We start from the raw sequence: 15,678 nt of genomic DNA on the forward strand, positions 1-15,678 counted from the left end.
GGTGCCTGAGTTGGTGCCAGTAAGCCGCCACATAATAGTCACCGCAAAGGGAGGGTGAGAGGCTGGTTGACAGGGTGGGGCCCTGCCCAGCTGTGCCAGGAGGAGAAATGTCCCAAACACACGATGAGCGGTTAACTAAAGAATTATCCTGCAAGGTAACCCCTGACCCACAAGCCCTATTTGTGCCAAATTATGAGAGATGAGAGATGGCAAGGGCAGGGGCGGTGGCCCTGGGGTGTAAAGCCCTTAGCCAAAGCAGGGAACGCTACTCCTCTGGGCGACCGAGGGCTGGAGACAGCGGCGGGCGCTAGGGCGCGCCAGGAGGACACCGGTGGCCCCGGCAAAGTGCCTGGGAGCGACGGTCACGGCACCCAGCGGCCGGGAAAGGGGAGCAGGAGTCCGAGCCCGCGCGCCCCGGCACGGAGCCCTCCTGGGCCCGGAGGGAAGCCGTTCCAGCCTGCGCGCTCGCAGCGTCCCCAAGCGCGGCCGGTCGTCGCCCTGTTCCGGGCCCCACCCAGCCCGCCCTGGGGCCGAGAGGGGCCGGGGCTGGGTCTCGTCTTCCCGCGGCGAGGCCAAAGGCGCTCGGCGGCTGCGCGAGAGCCAGGGGTGCGCCGCGCCAGGAGCCAGCGCGACTCCCGCCCCCTTCAAGGGCACGCGGGCTGACCCCGGCGGCGCCGCGCCCCCTCCCCGCCCGGGCACCCAGCGCCGGCCCCCGCCCGCCGTCCTCGGGCCCGCCTGGCCCGCGCCGCGGCCCGGGGAGCAGATCGCACCCCGCCCTTGGCTGCCCGCGCGCCGCGCCCCGGCGCTTGCCCAGCCCCGCGCCCCTGGCCGCGCGGCGCCAGCAGGGCGGGAGCGCAGCCGCGCAGCCCCGCAGCCCGGCGCCCCTCCTGCGCGGCGCCAGCCCGGCCGCACCGCCCCGCCGCCCGCGTGCCCCGGCCCCGGCCCGCCCGTCTCGGCGCCCCTGCCGCTCCGGCCCCAGGCGCACGGCGCCCCGCTCACCTGACATCTCGTCCTCGTTCTCCATCTCCTCGGCGAACAGCCGCGGCAGCTCCTCCTCGGTGCCCGGCGGGCCCCGCATGCCCGGCGCGGGGAGGAGGGGAGGTGGGCGCCCCCCCTCCCGCCGGGCGCGGTGCCAGCCTTAACCCGTGCGCTGCCGGACGGGCGCGCGCGGCGGGCGAGGCGGCCTCAGCGAGAAGATGGCGGCCGCCTGCCCCCCACCCCCCCAAACCTCCACCCCCCGTCTCGACCCCTCCTTCCTCTCGGCCGCCTTAGCCCGCTCCCCGCAAAGCCCGGGCCGCTCCGCCCCCCGCGCCCCGCAGCCCGAGTCCCGCAGCCGGCCGAGGGTGGCGGCGGCAGCGCCGGCGGCACGGCGGCACGGCGGGGGGGCGGCACACATGCCCGGATTGTGACGTCCAGTCTGGTTGCTGTGGCAACCCCATCCCATCGTTCCGGCAGCGCGACTAGTTAACAGCAGAGAACAAGTTGGGGGGCTAGTCCTGAGCCTCCGGGTGCGGACGGGCGACAGGGGCGCTGCGGCAGGGGGAGCCGTCGAGGAGCCCGCATGCCCGGGGACCCGACGGCAGAGCGGGCAGCTGGGACTGGGGCGAGCCCGGGCGCGGTGGGAGGCGGGGAAACGTCGCCCCCGCGCACCCCGGAGGTGGCAGCCGCCGCCACCCAGCCAGCGAAGGCGCTCGACCCTGGGGTCCCCAAAGGCGCGGAGGCGGGGTCTCCAAGGCGGCGAGCTGTAAGCTCCGCACTCAGTTCACACGCACCCAGACCCGCCCCGCACCCGGCTCCAGCCTCGACACGCTTCTAACCCCCTTTCCATAAAGCATTAGAAGAAAATGTGTTCCGCTCTTGGAGAGGGGACGCGCTGGAGGCAGTGGGTCTGATTCCTGCAGAAGTCCGTCCAGGCTGGCTCCTCCCTCACCCCGTCTTATCCCCGCTCCCACCGCCCGCTGGCCTCCTTCCAAAATGCCCCTCTGGGCTTGGTCCAGTAAAAACCCTGGAGGTGGTGCGGACCTGCGTTGTCTGTACCCAAAACTTGCGCTCAGAAGCGACACCTGTCGCGGAGAGGGAAGGAGCCGCCACCGCCAGCCCTCGGTCGTTAAAGGTGAAGATGGAAGCCAAAGCCCTCGGGAGCAAGACTGGAATTTTAAATGAGCGCTTTCAGTCTCCGGAACAGCAAGTCTGAAAGCTACTTTAAGAACGCAAAGTTTCAGTGGCGGCAGGACCGCCAGCCCTCCGAGCCGAGCAGGGTTAGACAGTGAAGCCAGGGCCCAGACACGCCAGGGACCCCAACGGCTGAACGGGGGAAGCCAAGAGCAGGGGACGAGGTCTCCTCTATAGCACCTGCCCTATTGAGGCCAGCATTTGCCTGTGTCCATGCCACACTGGCATCACCAGGGATGGCCTGGGGAGGTTGGAACGATCTGCAGCACAGTGGTCCCTTCTTCCCACCCAAAGAGTGACCAGCAAGCCCCAAACAAAAGCTCATCGGCATTGGTTCCTGGGCAAGGGCAGGTCGGTCCGGTCTTCCCGGATGAAAGTGCAGGGAATCCCCCCATCTCCCACATCATTGTTAAACCACATTGTAAACAGAGGCGTGAGATCAGCCCAGCAGGAGGCAGCCAACAAACCGAAGGCCTCCGGGTCTAAGCCAGGGGCGCCCCAGAACACTGAGGCTTGAGCCAAGCCTGCACCTTCCCCCTTCTTTCCAGACCACGGTCTGCCTGAGTGGTAGCCATCCTGGGGGGAGAAAGCCCCGAGCACCACCAAACTCACCAACCCCTTCCTTAGCTACCAGTCCCCCAACACCTCTGTAATTCCGGTCAAAGGTCCCCTGCCCACTGCAGAGAAACTCTTAGAGTATTTCTCATCACCAGAAAGCCCCCGGGCGCGCGCACACACACACACACACACAAACACACTTCATTAACCTTGGCTCCAATTCCCAAGGAGAGGCTGAGAAAGTCAAGATATCATTCAAGAAAGAACAGTTCTAAATGCTTAATTTGGCAACAAATTAGAGAAGAGATGCTCTCACTCATAATCCTGTCCCCACCCCTCCCTTCCCAGTGACTGCACTGAGTGACACTGCTTACTGACCGAAAGCAAAATACAGCAAAACTGGGATGGTAGAGACAAGTGGATTTTGAACTACAAATCACCAGTTACTTTAAAGGAGAGCCCTACTGTTAAACTATTAAATGTGCATTTTAATGACAATGGGCCAAAAATGCCTAATGTTAAAAGCAATCCCTAAAAAGGTGAACATTCAATAAACTCTGCAATTGCGAGAACAAGCCTATCATTTAGGTTACACTTTGAGAAGACAAGATTCCCATGTTTGCTGATCACAGAGCTCATAATTACACCTCAGTGACAATTCAAAAATCAAAATATTTTTTTAATATATTGGTTATAAAAGCATAAAGGAAAAAAATTTTTCCCCAAGCACAGAACTGAAACAGCTAATCATCTGCACATACCATACTCAATCTCCATTCCTGAGCTATGTGAATTCCTCAAACAGGCACCCCCCGCCCAAGTCCTGCCTGAGGACAGTTCCTTTAACATGTCTCCACGCCGTGGCCACCTGATGGCACCCTAAGCTTCTTCAGGGCAGCTCGGGCTTGTACCTACACCGTCTCACAGCCTGCCAGTCAGGTCAAGGAAGAAAAGCAGAGATCAAAACTCCACCCTGCGCCTCCTCCCCAGTAGGGGTGAGACTGCGGTGCTCAGGATTGCTGTGGCCTCTGGAATGAAGGGCCAGCGCCCCGAGCAGCGTCGCACTTGAAGCTTTTTCTCCAAGTGTGGACCTTGCATCACCTGAATCCAAATCACTTGGGGTTGCAGGGGAGGAGGAACTTCTCAAAAAGGAAGTCCTGGGTCATGGCCCTGAACTTAAGACCTGCAGAAGCCTTAAAGCATCTTACGGGTGCTTTCTGGGTTCTCGCTACAGTAGTAGCTAACTCACTCAGCTGGTCAGCACAGCCTTTACAGACTGTTTTAGCTTGGCCTAAAATAGCCTAGAAAAAAAAGAATGTGGATTCTCAGATCCATCACAAAGACCAGAAAATGGCTGGAGAAATCCTTAGTTTTCTGTTCCTGGAGATAGCACCATGATGGCATCATTTAACAGGTGGTTCTCCACCTGCTTCCTTTAGGTGGAGGATCAGCTCCTTGCTGGGATAGGAAACCCCCCACCCCAAGCCTCTATCTTCCTCTCCCTCCAGAAAGAACAGAAACCTGCAGTTTATTCCACCAACACAGGCCCATTATCACGATTCAGCCAACAATGGGGCAGGAGCCCACCCAGGTTCCCCCTTGGGGGCCTGGCCTACCTCCCACTGCTGTGGTGCCTCAGCTGTCCCTACCCTGGGGGACTTTGGACCCCAATCAGCCCTGTGTTTTGTCCAAGGGTTGCCAGGGAGATGCTGTATCCCCTGGGTGCTGACAGATCTGTAGTTGTAGTTATCTCTTGTAAGGGACCAACATCCCTGCCGCCCCCATTCCCAAGGGACAGCATACCTCTCTGGGGGAGGAAATGAAAGCATGTTATCAATGCTAACTTCCAGGCTCTCTTGAAGTCATCAGTGGCTTCACCAAAGGGACCCTCACTGGGGGCCTGCTCACCTTCCAGGAAATCAAATATCCCCAGGTATCTATCAGCTGTCTTAATATACTTGGTATGATCAAATCCCCACACTTTTCCCATGTGTCTGACTGTTGTGAACTTAAATCACAGCTTGAAACTCTCCACGGCTCCAGTCTGTTTCTGTGCCAACTACTTCAGATCAGGCAGGTGAGGCAGGAGGCAAGACAGTACCAAGAAAATTGGTCTCAAATGTGCTTTGGGCATAGCTGGTGTGACCAGGGCAATGTAAATCAACTTCACACTACACACTCCCCATCAAAAACCATCATTTGTTTGCAGTTGTACTCCAGCCTGTGGATCTGAAGAAATCCTACATGGAGAGTTCCGTTACAGCCAGCTCCAGGATCTCACTGAGGGAAAACTGCACAACCAAAGGGAAGAAAATGGAAATAAAGGACACATTTCCTTCTAAGCCTAATAAAGACCAAGGTAACTGTGGGTACAGCAACTCATCAGTGAGGACAAAGCTTTAGTTGCTGAACAGATTAACATGCCAGTCCTTCCAAAAAAAAAGGCCTTGCACAACAATAGTAGCCATGTGTTAGCCACTTTAATATAAAATGTGATCAAAACTCAAATACAAGAGTTCAATAAGATATAGAAAACCAATGAGTTTCAATTTTATTACAAGTTTTAAAATCTGGGACTAGTTTAAAAAAACTTATATGCTAATTTCAGCCCAGGGTTAATGTTTTTCACAACCAAACCAAAAATTACTACAAGGGAACATCAGTGCAACCAACAAGTAAAATTTGCAAACCCAAGTCACACACTGATAGTTAATAATCATGGTAAGGGACATAGCCAAAGAGCAACTGATGCCTCAGTTAAGTTTGAAAGAAACTCTGCCTTCTGTGAGAGCAGAGAAGAAATATGCAAGCAATTCTGCTTCAAGAAATTTGCATAGAAATAGAAAATGCTAGAGCCTTTACCACAAATGAAATTGCAAAGCCTCAACATGTTCAACTCAATCCAGAGAGCACCAAATGTTAAATTGGAGCCAAGGCAGGACTTGAACATTTAATTTCAGCTACGCAACTCGCAGAGCACAATTTCAGGTGTGAAAACCAGCTGCAGGCACGCTCTTTAAAAACATGAATTTTATACACCGTAATTATAAAACAAGGCCAACATTTCTGCATTATTGTTTGGCTTTCTGAAGGGTACCATGAGGCATCAGGGTCTCTTTCAAAGCCACCCTCAGCAACAATTATGTCTTCCCAGCCTGGGTAACCACTTCTGAGTTCTCTAGCCTCTGCACACGTGGGCACAAAATCTCGTAGGCACCCCACTTTGTAGAATGACTTCCGTCATTAAATCCAGTCATGGCCTACGTGGCACGGAAGCAGCTATTTGCTGGGCATCTCCCACGTCTCCCCTTCACAGAAGCCTCCAGAGCCATGAGCATCAACGGCTCCCATCTCTGGGACCCACACAGGAGGGCACATCTGGAAGGTCTACTCCAGCGCCCTCTGCTGGAGAACAAAATAACAGTTTGTTGCAAAGACTTGGTAGGAACATTGACTATTTACAAACTCATTTTGTACATTTACTTAATTTAGAACCTGGGACTTGGACAATTGCTCTTCAAACCCTTTGATAGAGGGTAGTTGAATTTGCAGCAATGCTAAAGGAGCACATTTTATTTCTACAGGAAGAAAAAGGATTAGTATACAAAATTGTGTGCATCAAGAGTAATTTATAACCAAAAAATGAAAATAAGATGAATGGCCCACAAACCTACATTTTATTGACACTGCCATTTTCTCCACAAGAGACTCTTAAAAAGAAGTCACCTGTTTTGCTTTTAATGAATGAGAAGAGCCCACTTGTATTCCTGAATCTGTCTTTGAAAAAGCCCTGGATACAATTGACTGTCACCCTTTTTAAGCAAAACAGTGACTAACTGAAGCTCACACTGTCTCCGCACCCTTATCTACCTGCTCGGGGTCGTCAGTTCCCTTACAGTCGCCTTCTCCTATTTGCTATCACCACTTCATGAGAACTGGAATTTTCAAGCAGAAAAAAAAGTCAAGTTACAAATAAGTAAGTGGCAGCCAAGCAAAGCCCTTTTACTATGATTTCCAATTTTCTGTTCAATCCATACTGCAGAAACACAAGGATAAACCACCATTTTAGTTCCCATATTTTATTTAAGAACTTATACAAAATATTCCAAATAAATGAATTTTAATCCTCATCTTCCTCCTCTTCTTCGTCCTGGTTAATTTGGAAGTAACGTAATTCGTAACTCTCTTTGCTGTTAGCAACTACACGCAACCAATCACGTAGATTGTTCTTCTTCAAATATTTTTTGGTGAGATATTTCAAATACCTGCAGAGAAAGGACACTTGAGAACTACACTAGACAAATGGCCTTCTTGCATACAAAAACATTTTAACTTTTATAAAACCCACATATTCAAAATCATTACAATTCAAGTATTTTCCCATGTGCCAAAAATGGCAAAAAGGCAAATATACCCAGCCAGTGCTCTTAATAAGTATCAGCTGCATGTTGTCTAAATTGGCAATAAAAATGAGAACAGATTAGTAAATGTAGTAGTTGTCCATTAAACAACAAACACCTCTAAAATGGTTTATAGTGACCACTGGAGATACCACGGTAGTAACTTGACAGTTGAGCACATAGCCTTAATACGTTTTATTGGGAAACCACTGGGTAACCAACGAGCTCCAAATCCTTCACATACATCACCTCACTGAGTCAAATCTCCTTTAGAGGTTGCCTGGGTTATCAGGAGTGTTTCAGGGCTGTGTCATACACTCTCACTGCTACGTGATGCTCCTTACCCAATGCACCGGGACGGAGCGCCACCCTGCCACTGCGCTTACTCCAGCAGAGAGCATTTAGGTTTTTTAATCCATCTGCCTAACTGCTGCCTTGGCCTGGGTGAGAGCTAAACAGTCACCACAGCAAACTGCTCATTAGAAAACTTGCTCTTTATATAAAGGCAGGTACTAGCTTTGTGCCCAACAGCCTAACTACATAATAAAGACATAAGCCTGCAATCTTGTTTCTTCTCTGACCCATTTGCTTATGAGGGCCTGAGGTTAGCTATTCTGCATCTTCCCAAAGCCATGAAAAAGAGGAGTACAAGGCCACACAAACTCACTGCTGTGCAAATCAATCCTACCAAACCACAGTTTCTCGCACTATAAAATGAGATTTATGATACTTACCACCTTTTCAGACTGTTATGAACCAACAAATTCACCATATCCAAGACATGAACACTGTTCAACAATGTTCCTACAGCAACAAAGCCATCTTCACAAAGATGTGAAGATCTCAGGTCAACTCTACCTTTCTCTGCATAAAAATAAATTGGTCTGGTCCTTCCGTCTACAAAGTGTTCTTTTCTCAATTATTTGTACCATGCTGTATTCAGATGAAGTGTTTAATCCAAAATTTCAGGTAGTTTAAAAATTTTCATAATTGGCCAGGCATGATGCTCATGCCTGTACTGTAATCCTAGCATTTTGGGAGGCCGAGGCAGCAGGATCACTTGAGGCCAGGAGTTCAACAGAGCCTGAGCAATAGTGAGACCTCATCTCTACCAAAAATAAAAAAAATTAGCCAGGCATGGTGGCTACTCGGGAGGCTGAGGAAGGAGGATCACTTGATCCCAGGAGTCAGAGGCTGCAGTGAGCTATGATGATGCCACTGCACTCTAGCCCAGGTGACAGAGGGAGACCCAGTCTTTAAAAAAAAAATTCTCATAATAGAACATTGGGGAAAATTCAGGGAAAAACCTGCAGATGTTCAGAGGCAAGGAAGAAAAAGTTCTACATTAGGGATACTATGAATGTTTCAGGAAAATATAACTATTATCATTAAGAAAGGGAAGCTATAATAGAAGATCAAAGTTCCTTCCCTTTTCCACTGAGTAAAGAACAGAAAATTTGTGAAAACTGCAACAAGACATGGCAGGACATTCTCAGAGCAAACTGGTAAAGGGGTCACAGAGCCCACGGGCTCTGCTAGAGCCCAGCAAGCTGAATGCTCTGTGCATCCTGGAGGCCCTACAGCGGCACCTGGCTATTCCTCTATCAAATCTCCCTCCCTGCAAATAAAATAACTCAGACAGGCAGACCATGAGTGCTTCACTTGGGCTTCAAAGTCGTCACTTCACTGATATCATTAATTTCCCACTACTTGATTCAGTATGATTAAAAGCTCCTAACAGGCCCAGCCCTGGGCTAGGAGGTAGGTACAGACACGTCCAATTGTTTTTTTTTTTTTTTTTTTTTCCTGAGACAGAGTCTCATTCTGTTGCCCAGGCTAGAGTGCCGTGGCATCAGCCTAGCTCACAGCAACCTCAAACTCTTGGGCTCAAGCGATCCTCCTGTCTCAGCCTCCCGAGTAGCTGGGACTACAGACACGAGCCACCATGCCCAGCTAATTTTTTCCATATATATTTTTAGTTATCCATATAATTTCTTTCTATTTTTAGTAGAGACGGGGTCTCGCTCTTGCTCAGGCTGGTCTCGAACTCCTGAGCTCAAAGGATCCACCCACCTCGGCCTCCCAGAGTGCTAGGATTACAGGCCTGAGCCACCGTGCCTGGCCAACACGTCCAATTCTTTAGTGACTTATGAAGTGTTCTAACCTCATTCTCAAAACTACCATATAAAGTAGCAGGGGGCAAGGGAATTAATGTCTTCATCTTGAAAGAAAGAAAATGGGGCCAAAGGTATTAACTGGACTGCCTTCAGTCTACACTGAGATACCCTGACTCCTTGTCCAATGCCATAGCAGCACTTACAGGGGAAAAAATGGAATTAAAAAGAAAAGCTCAGCTGGGCGCTTTTATAGGTTCATGCCTATAATCCTAGCACTGTGGGAGGCCAGAGTGAGAGGATCACTTGAGCTCAGGAGTTCAAGACCAGCCTGAGCAGGAGTGAGACCCCATCTCTACTAAAAGTGGAGAAATTAGCCAAGCATGGTGGCATGCACCTGTACTCCCAGCTACTTGGGAGGCTGAGGCAGGAGGATCGCTTGAGCCCAGGAGTTTGAGGTTTCAGTGAGCTATGATGACACCACTGCACGCTAGCCCAGGCAACAGAGCAAGACTCTGTCTCAAGGGGGGAAAAAAAAAGAGGGAAAGGAAAGCTCTTCAGTGTAATCTAGAGGCAAAGGAAGTTCTATATTTTAAGACTACAGACTAAGGGCTAGGCTGGGTGCAGTGGCTCACACCTATAATCTCAGCACTTTTGGGGGCCAAGACAGGAGGATCGCTTGAGGCCATGAGTTTAAGACCAGCCTGGGCAACATAGCCAGACCCTGTCTCTACAAAGAAAAAGTTTAAATTAGCTAGACACAGTAGTACATGTCTATAGTCCCAGCTACTTGGGAGTCTGAGGTGGGAGGATTGCTTGAGCCCAAAAGTTTGAGGCTGCAGTGAGCTATGGCCATGCTGCTGCACTCTACCCTGGGCAACAGAGCAAGACCTGTTCTCTTAAAAAAAAAAAAAAAAAAAAATACAGTCTAAACAAGTCTAAGCACCTGACTACTTGAAATACTTTAGCCTGTGAAAAAGAAAATTGTAAAACAGCTGAAAGTTGAATAATGTTAACTACCATGATTTCATTCATTCGTTCACTGCCTCCTGCACTGGGCATTGTTCCAGAAATTAACAGACGCAATCACAAAACAAATGACTCTGCAGACAAGCCCACTCCTGTCCAGGGTGAGGGTGACTGAGACTGGGTACACATTGGTCACACTGGCCCTCTTCCCATACCTTTTAGAAAAAGGCACCTCAGAAGTGACAGTGATCTTGCTCTTGCTTCTCTCGATGGTCACAACCCCGCCCCCGAGATTCCCAGCTTTTCCATTCACTTTGATTCTCTCTTGCAAAAACTGCTCCTGTGGAAATCGTCAAATTGACCAATTAGTGAAGTGACAGGCTGACCTGCCTCAACGGCAGAGTATTTTATTTTTTTTGTACTCCCAATGCTGAACTAATAACGTTCTTTAAATTTTTAATTACCAAGGGTACATAATAGTTGCATATATTTATAGGGTGCAATATTACTTTTTAAATGTCCACTCTTAAAAGATGATAGCAAATCTTTACCTATTCATACGAAGTCTGAAATCTAGGACTAACAGGCAGAAAACGACACTACTGCAACCTTACTCACATGTTCTATACTATGAAAACAACATCCTAGCACGAACATACTTGAATGTGTCCACACAAGGTCAAATATGCCTCTACATGGAATGCTTAGTGGGCAATGCAAGAATAGACAAGAAAACCGAGGCCAAACTTTCACAAGGTACACACAACAAAACCTGCAGGCAACTTCTGAATCTAAGGAATATAAAGCACTGTTTTCAGCACTATCAGACAAAATAAGTCTTCAACCTAGAAGAAAGAGCAAAGACATGCAGTGACCAAAACAATTCTAGATCTGGGCCAGGGCCACATGCATGGTACAACAGAAGAGGCAGCCACCTAAGGAGCCAGTGATGGACTCTCTGCAATCCCCTTCTTTGGGCCTAGGTAAGCCATTCACCTCCGTGGGCTTCAGGAATCTTTGCCCCAAAAAGACTTTAGTTGTCTTGATATTGCAATGAGATGAAGTCCTTTTCCACTCAAAACTCCTATAATTCTGTATTTAAAAACTCCAATACAAAATATGGTAACCGTAGATGGTGCAGAGTGTGATTAGGTCAGAAATCTTGACTTTTGCGTCTTAAGACTCATAAATAACGTAAGTTTTCTACCCTAAGGAGGTGTCTGGAAGGAAAAGACACACACAGATGAGTGACTGTGCTGAGGGAATAGTTTGTAGAGGGAGGGAGGCAGGGATATTGCCAGGGCAGGGCCACCACGCAGATATCAAACTGGAAGACACCAAGGTTAGTAAGGACAAGAAAAGCCAGAAGTTACTGGATAAAGAAAGAACTAAGAAGCCAACTGAAAGACTTCTTGAAGGACACAGATGCAAAAGGCATCTACATAAACTACAAGAGGTTACCCAAATCCCATTCTGCATAATCAGCGGCCATAGGCCAAGCCTTTCATTTTTAATTGAAAATGACTGTTGTTGCAATGGTACCAGTCCTAGCAACAGGTGATCTTCTGGAGACTGAAGAGCAAACGTAAATTTAGGAGACTTCTGTACACAAATACCAAGTATGAATTCCCCAAACATGGCTATTAGAGGAAAAAAGAGTAAAATGTCAAAACCAAGTTGCAGCATCAAAATGTAGCAGTGAGATTATTTAAAATTTCTAGACTGAAATAGAATAGGGAAATACTGCAGAATGGACAAAATTGAGGGCCAAAAAATCAGGACAAAGCAAGGAATGAAAAAGATATTTTAAAGTAAACACTGCAGTTCAGATGCATAATACACCAGAAAGCCTCAATAACTGCTGCCATCTCTCCACACCTGAAAAGCGAGGCCCAGGACAGAGGCAGCCCACAGAGGATCAAGGCCCATCGCTTGTGCTTAAAAAGGGGATGTTGGACCCAATGAAGCTGGTCTGTTTCTTGGTAACTTTTAAGTAAAATCATTTTTGGAAACGAAAGGAGGGGGAAAATCATTTTTGGAAACGAAAAGAGGAGGGGGAAAACAACAGCACCTATGTGCTAGAGCCCATTTTATTCTTCACACCTGCTATGCACAGGAGAAAGCTAGAGACTTAGAAACAAATAATCTGCCCATAATCTCAGAATTAAATAATACAGCCAGAACTGTGAGGTTGCCTATAAGGCTGAAAACAGAAATGTCTTCTGGTGGGTTTTCTCAACAGTATCTGAAAAGGTTCATGACCATCCCCAGTGGCAACAATAATGTAACTTACAAAATTAGCAGCATCCATGATCCCATCTTCTACAGGGTGGGTGCAATCAAGAGTGAACTTCAACACTTGCTTCTTTTTTTTGCCCCCCTTTGCCACAAGCTTTTTCTAAGAAAGTATACAAATAATAACAGAGATGAAAGCTCAGCCAGTCAAAAAAACAGAAATTAACAAAACCAAAAATGTCAATAGGTATAAAAGCCCATACAAATACAAAACCCATGGAGTTGTGTTCCCTTCTAAGAGCCCCAAGAGCCACCATCTGCCCAAGTGTGGCAGAGGTATGATTGGGAAGATGCAGCTCTACAAGCTTGGGGGCCTGAGGGCTCATGCCCTTTTGATGGGGAAATCATTCTAGCACTTCTGACCCACTCAAACTTTCTCCCCAATCTCTACAGGCATGAAGGTCTATTAGTTTCATGAAATACTCCTTTATTTTATTTCAGGATTAGAGTACAAGCATACAAATGTTTTGCATACCTACAACAATTTTAATGTGAAATCTATCCTTGTCCTATGTCTCCAGACTAGGGTCCTGACCCATTCTACCTCATCTCCCCTAATCCTGTCTCACCCACCTTCTTAGGAACAGCAAGGGGAATTGCAAGGTATTCTAGCTGCTTGCCCACTCCAGTTTAGACAAGGTTAAAGCTAAAACTTAGGGTCTTATAACACTACTGTCGACAATTTCTACCTTTTGATTGGTTTAATCTATGATTTAGCACTTCCAAACCACTTCCTGATAGGAAGAGCACATCCTATCAGGTTCCAGTTTCATCACTCTTATGAAGAAGCTTACATTAATCTTATCCCTCCACAAACTCGGGCACCATAAAAATACATTTGTACATCCTACTTACATGTACTTTCCACTTTAGAAAGCTCTGCAGCAACTAAATAGACCTTTCCAAGAATACACCTTACCTCCCTTCCTTTATGTTTAAAAGGACTCCAAATAAAACCTGTATTAACTGGGTCAACATTTCAAACATTTAGGTACTACAATAATCACTGATAATTTTTTTACAGCATTTCTTCCCAGTAACAATCTCAGAGCTACTTTACGGATCTAGCCCCGGAAATTCACAATTGTCAAGCAAGAGACCTACCAACAAAGAGCACAATACCTACCCCCCATCAAGGTTTTAAACCAAAAGCATGCATATGCACAAGAGCATTTAAAAGCCCACCTGGGCATAAAAACTAGGAGAACCGGAAATGTAAACCAAGGAATCCCAACAAAAGCGGAAAGGGAGATTCTTGGGGTGAAAAACAACTTTCTTCAAGTAACCTGGCAGGAGAGTGATCTGCAGGGAGACACGAGGGCGCCTCACAGCCCAGCCCCAGCCTAGCTAAAGGAGAATGGAATTTGGGACCCTACACCAAAAAGGGTCCGTACAGCTGCGCTCTGATAAAATAATTTCCTCCGGAGACGCTAAAAGGCTCCTCAAATCGGAGCCACCTCTCCGGAAACAGGCCGACCAGGCCACCCTTCCGCGGATTCGTTCCCGAGTCTTGGCCGCAGGCTTCCCAAATGCGCGGCTCCCCAGGATGGCAGGTCCCCTTCTTCTTCCCCGCCCTCCGCCCAGGTAACCAGGCCCAGGGCCGGACTCCGAAGGCCAGTGACCGGCCCAGCCCGCAGTCTCCACGGTCCAGCTCCCCGCTGGCCCACGTTAGAGCCCGAGACGGAGTCGCGGCCTCCGAGAGCTCCCGGCTCTCCCTCACGGGCCTCAGGCCGCAGCCTCCTCCGCCCACAACGTGCTGCTGGGGCTCGGCAGCAGCCCCGGCCCGCTGCGGCCGGCCTGCCAGCCCCCCTCAGACGGACGCTGCAGAGCGCCGTCCCCCGCGAGCCTGGGCAGGTGCAGAGCTCGGTGAGGCCCACGTGCCTCTCCCGGCACCGAGGCCTCACGCGGAGCCATACTAACCGCGGGTGCCATGGCGGCAGCGGAGGCAGAAAGGGAGGTGAGCGAACTACGCAAACGCAAAGAGCCCGTAGCTCGCAGGGCACGCAGGGCCCAGGCAGCATTAATCGCTCCGACACGCCCCTCGATCGCCACCATTTCGCTCCGTCCTGTACGATCGGGCAGCGATTGGTTTTGCCTGAATGCAGACTGCGTCCTCTCCCCGGCCCAGAGCGTTGCCCGGCAGGAAGGAGGCTGGGCGGCCGGTCCCACTGGAGGATCGCGGGGGCGTAGCCGGTCTGGAAGAGCCCAAAGAGAAATAAAGGGGTTGGTTTTCCTTTTGAAAGAAGACTTTCAAAGAAATACAGAAATTCGCTAATCCGTACATTACCATCTCAGGGTACGGGACTGGAACCCACGAACTTGGGGAAGTGAGCAGATCCGTTCGGGCTGTGGGGATTTAGATAGAGGTCTAAGGCGGAGACCACTATGGCTTCCCCTCCCTCAGCAGCCCAGCTCGGAAGCTCGTGCCCGGGGCTGTATCTCCCGGCGCCAGCCCTCCTGCCAGGAACGCGCCCCCGAGTGACCCTGCAACAGCCTCAAATTCGAGCTGCCCACCCTCCGTCACAGCCTGCCTCCTGGCTTTCAGCGCGTCTTCCAGTTTCCCACTTCCAAAAAGCCTCTGCCTGGGTGTCTCACAGGGGTATGTAGATGGGGACCACCAAATCTGATTCCAATTCTGCATTTCTTGCAAGCTTCTGTGAACTAAAAATAAAATCCTAAACCCTCTGCTAATCGAATGGACCCCTCAGCCAAGGGGACCCCAGAAACACCTAATACTGAGTTCCCAGCCACGACAGGATCGGAGAGATAAAGCACAATTACGCATGCACGTGATTTCTCTTTTCATAAATATTCATGCTCCTCCTATAGCTCGTTGAATATGTATATTTGACCACCCCGCTGGGTATAAAATCCCATTGCCTTTTGTCTCTTTGAAGCACGTGTGCCTGGCTTCCGCCCATGTCTCAGCCTCCCAACCTGTTGGAACCTCCACCCAGCAGGGTGCTACCCTGTATGAGAAATAAAGCTCTGCTTTTTCCAAAGTATAAACCCCATTAATTTGTTTCTAGTTAACACTTCCAGTGATGCTGATGCTGCTGGTCTATGAACCACACACGGAGAAGCAAGGGTCTCCAACCTTAGGCGTACAGTCCCTAGACTGGGCTACTTTGCCATCCTGTCCTTATGGAATTATATTCCAGGATCCTGAA

At 49.5% G+C, this 15,678-nt stretch overlaps 2 protein-coding genes across 2 annotated transcripts in view; both read right to left on the bottom strand.

The window, feature by feature from the left end:
- The window catches only part of CHD5 (chromodomain helicase DNA binding protein 5), a 61,361-nt gene extending 59,985 nt beyond the window's left edge, over window positions 1-1,376 (bottom strand). Inside the window, exon 1 of the mRNA XM_069477278.1 lies at window positions 1,000-1,376. Within this exon, the coding sequence (XP_069333379.1) occupies window positions 1,000-1,078 (79 nt within the window). The 5' untranslated portion in view covers window positions 1,079-1,376. The remainder of the gene's footprint in view (window positions 1-999) is intronic.
- A 3,867-nt stretch (window positions 1,377-5,243) lies between these two features.
- RPL22 (ribosomal protein L22) lies at window positions 5,244-14,478 on the bottom strand. The gene is made up of 4 exons (XM_069477280.1): window positions 14,429-14,478; window positions 12,507-12,611; window positions 10,429-10,553; window positions 5,244-6,995 (listed from the first exon to the last, which is right to left on the bottom strand). The coding sequence occupies exons 1-4, from the start codon at window positions 14,438-14,440 to the stop codon at window positions 6,851-6,853; spliced, it is 387 nt and encodes a 128-aa protein (XP_069333381.1). The 5' UTR covers window positions 14,441-14,478; the 3' UTR covers window positions 5,244-6,850.
- Between the last annotated feature and the right edge of the window lie 1,200 nt (window positions 14,479-15,678).

Source organism: Eulemur rufifrons, chromosome 8, assembly GCF_041146395.1.
Source record: "Eulemur rufifrons isolate Redbay chromosome 8, OSU_ERuf_1, whole genome shotgun sequence".
In the NCBI taxonomy this organism is placed as follows: Eukaryota; Metazoa; Chordata; class Mammalia; order Primates; family Lemuridae; genus Eulemur; species Eulemur rufifrons.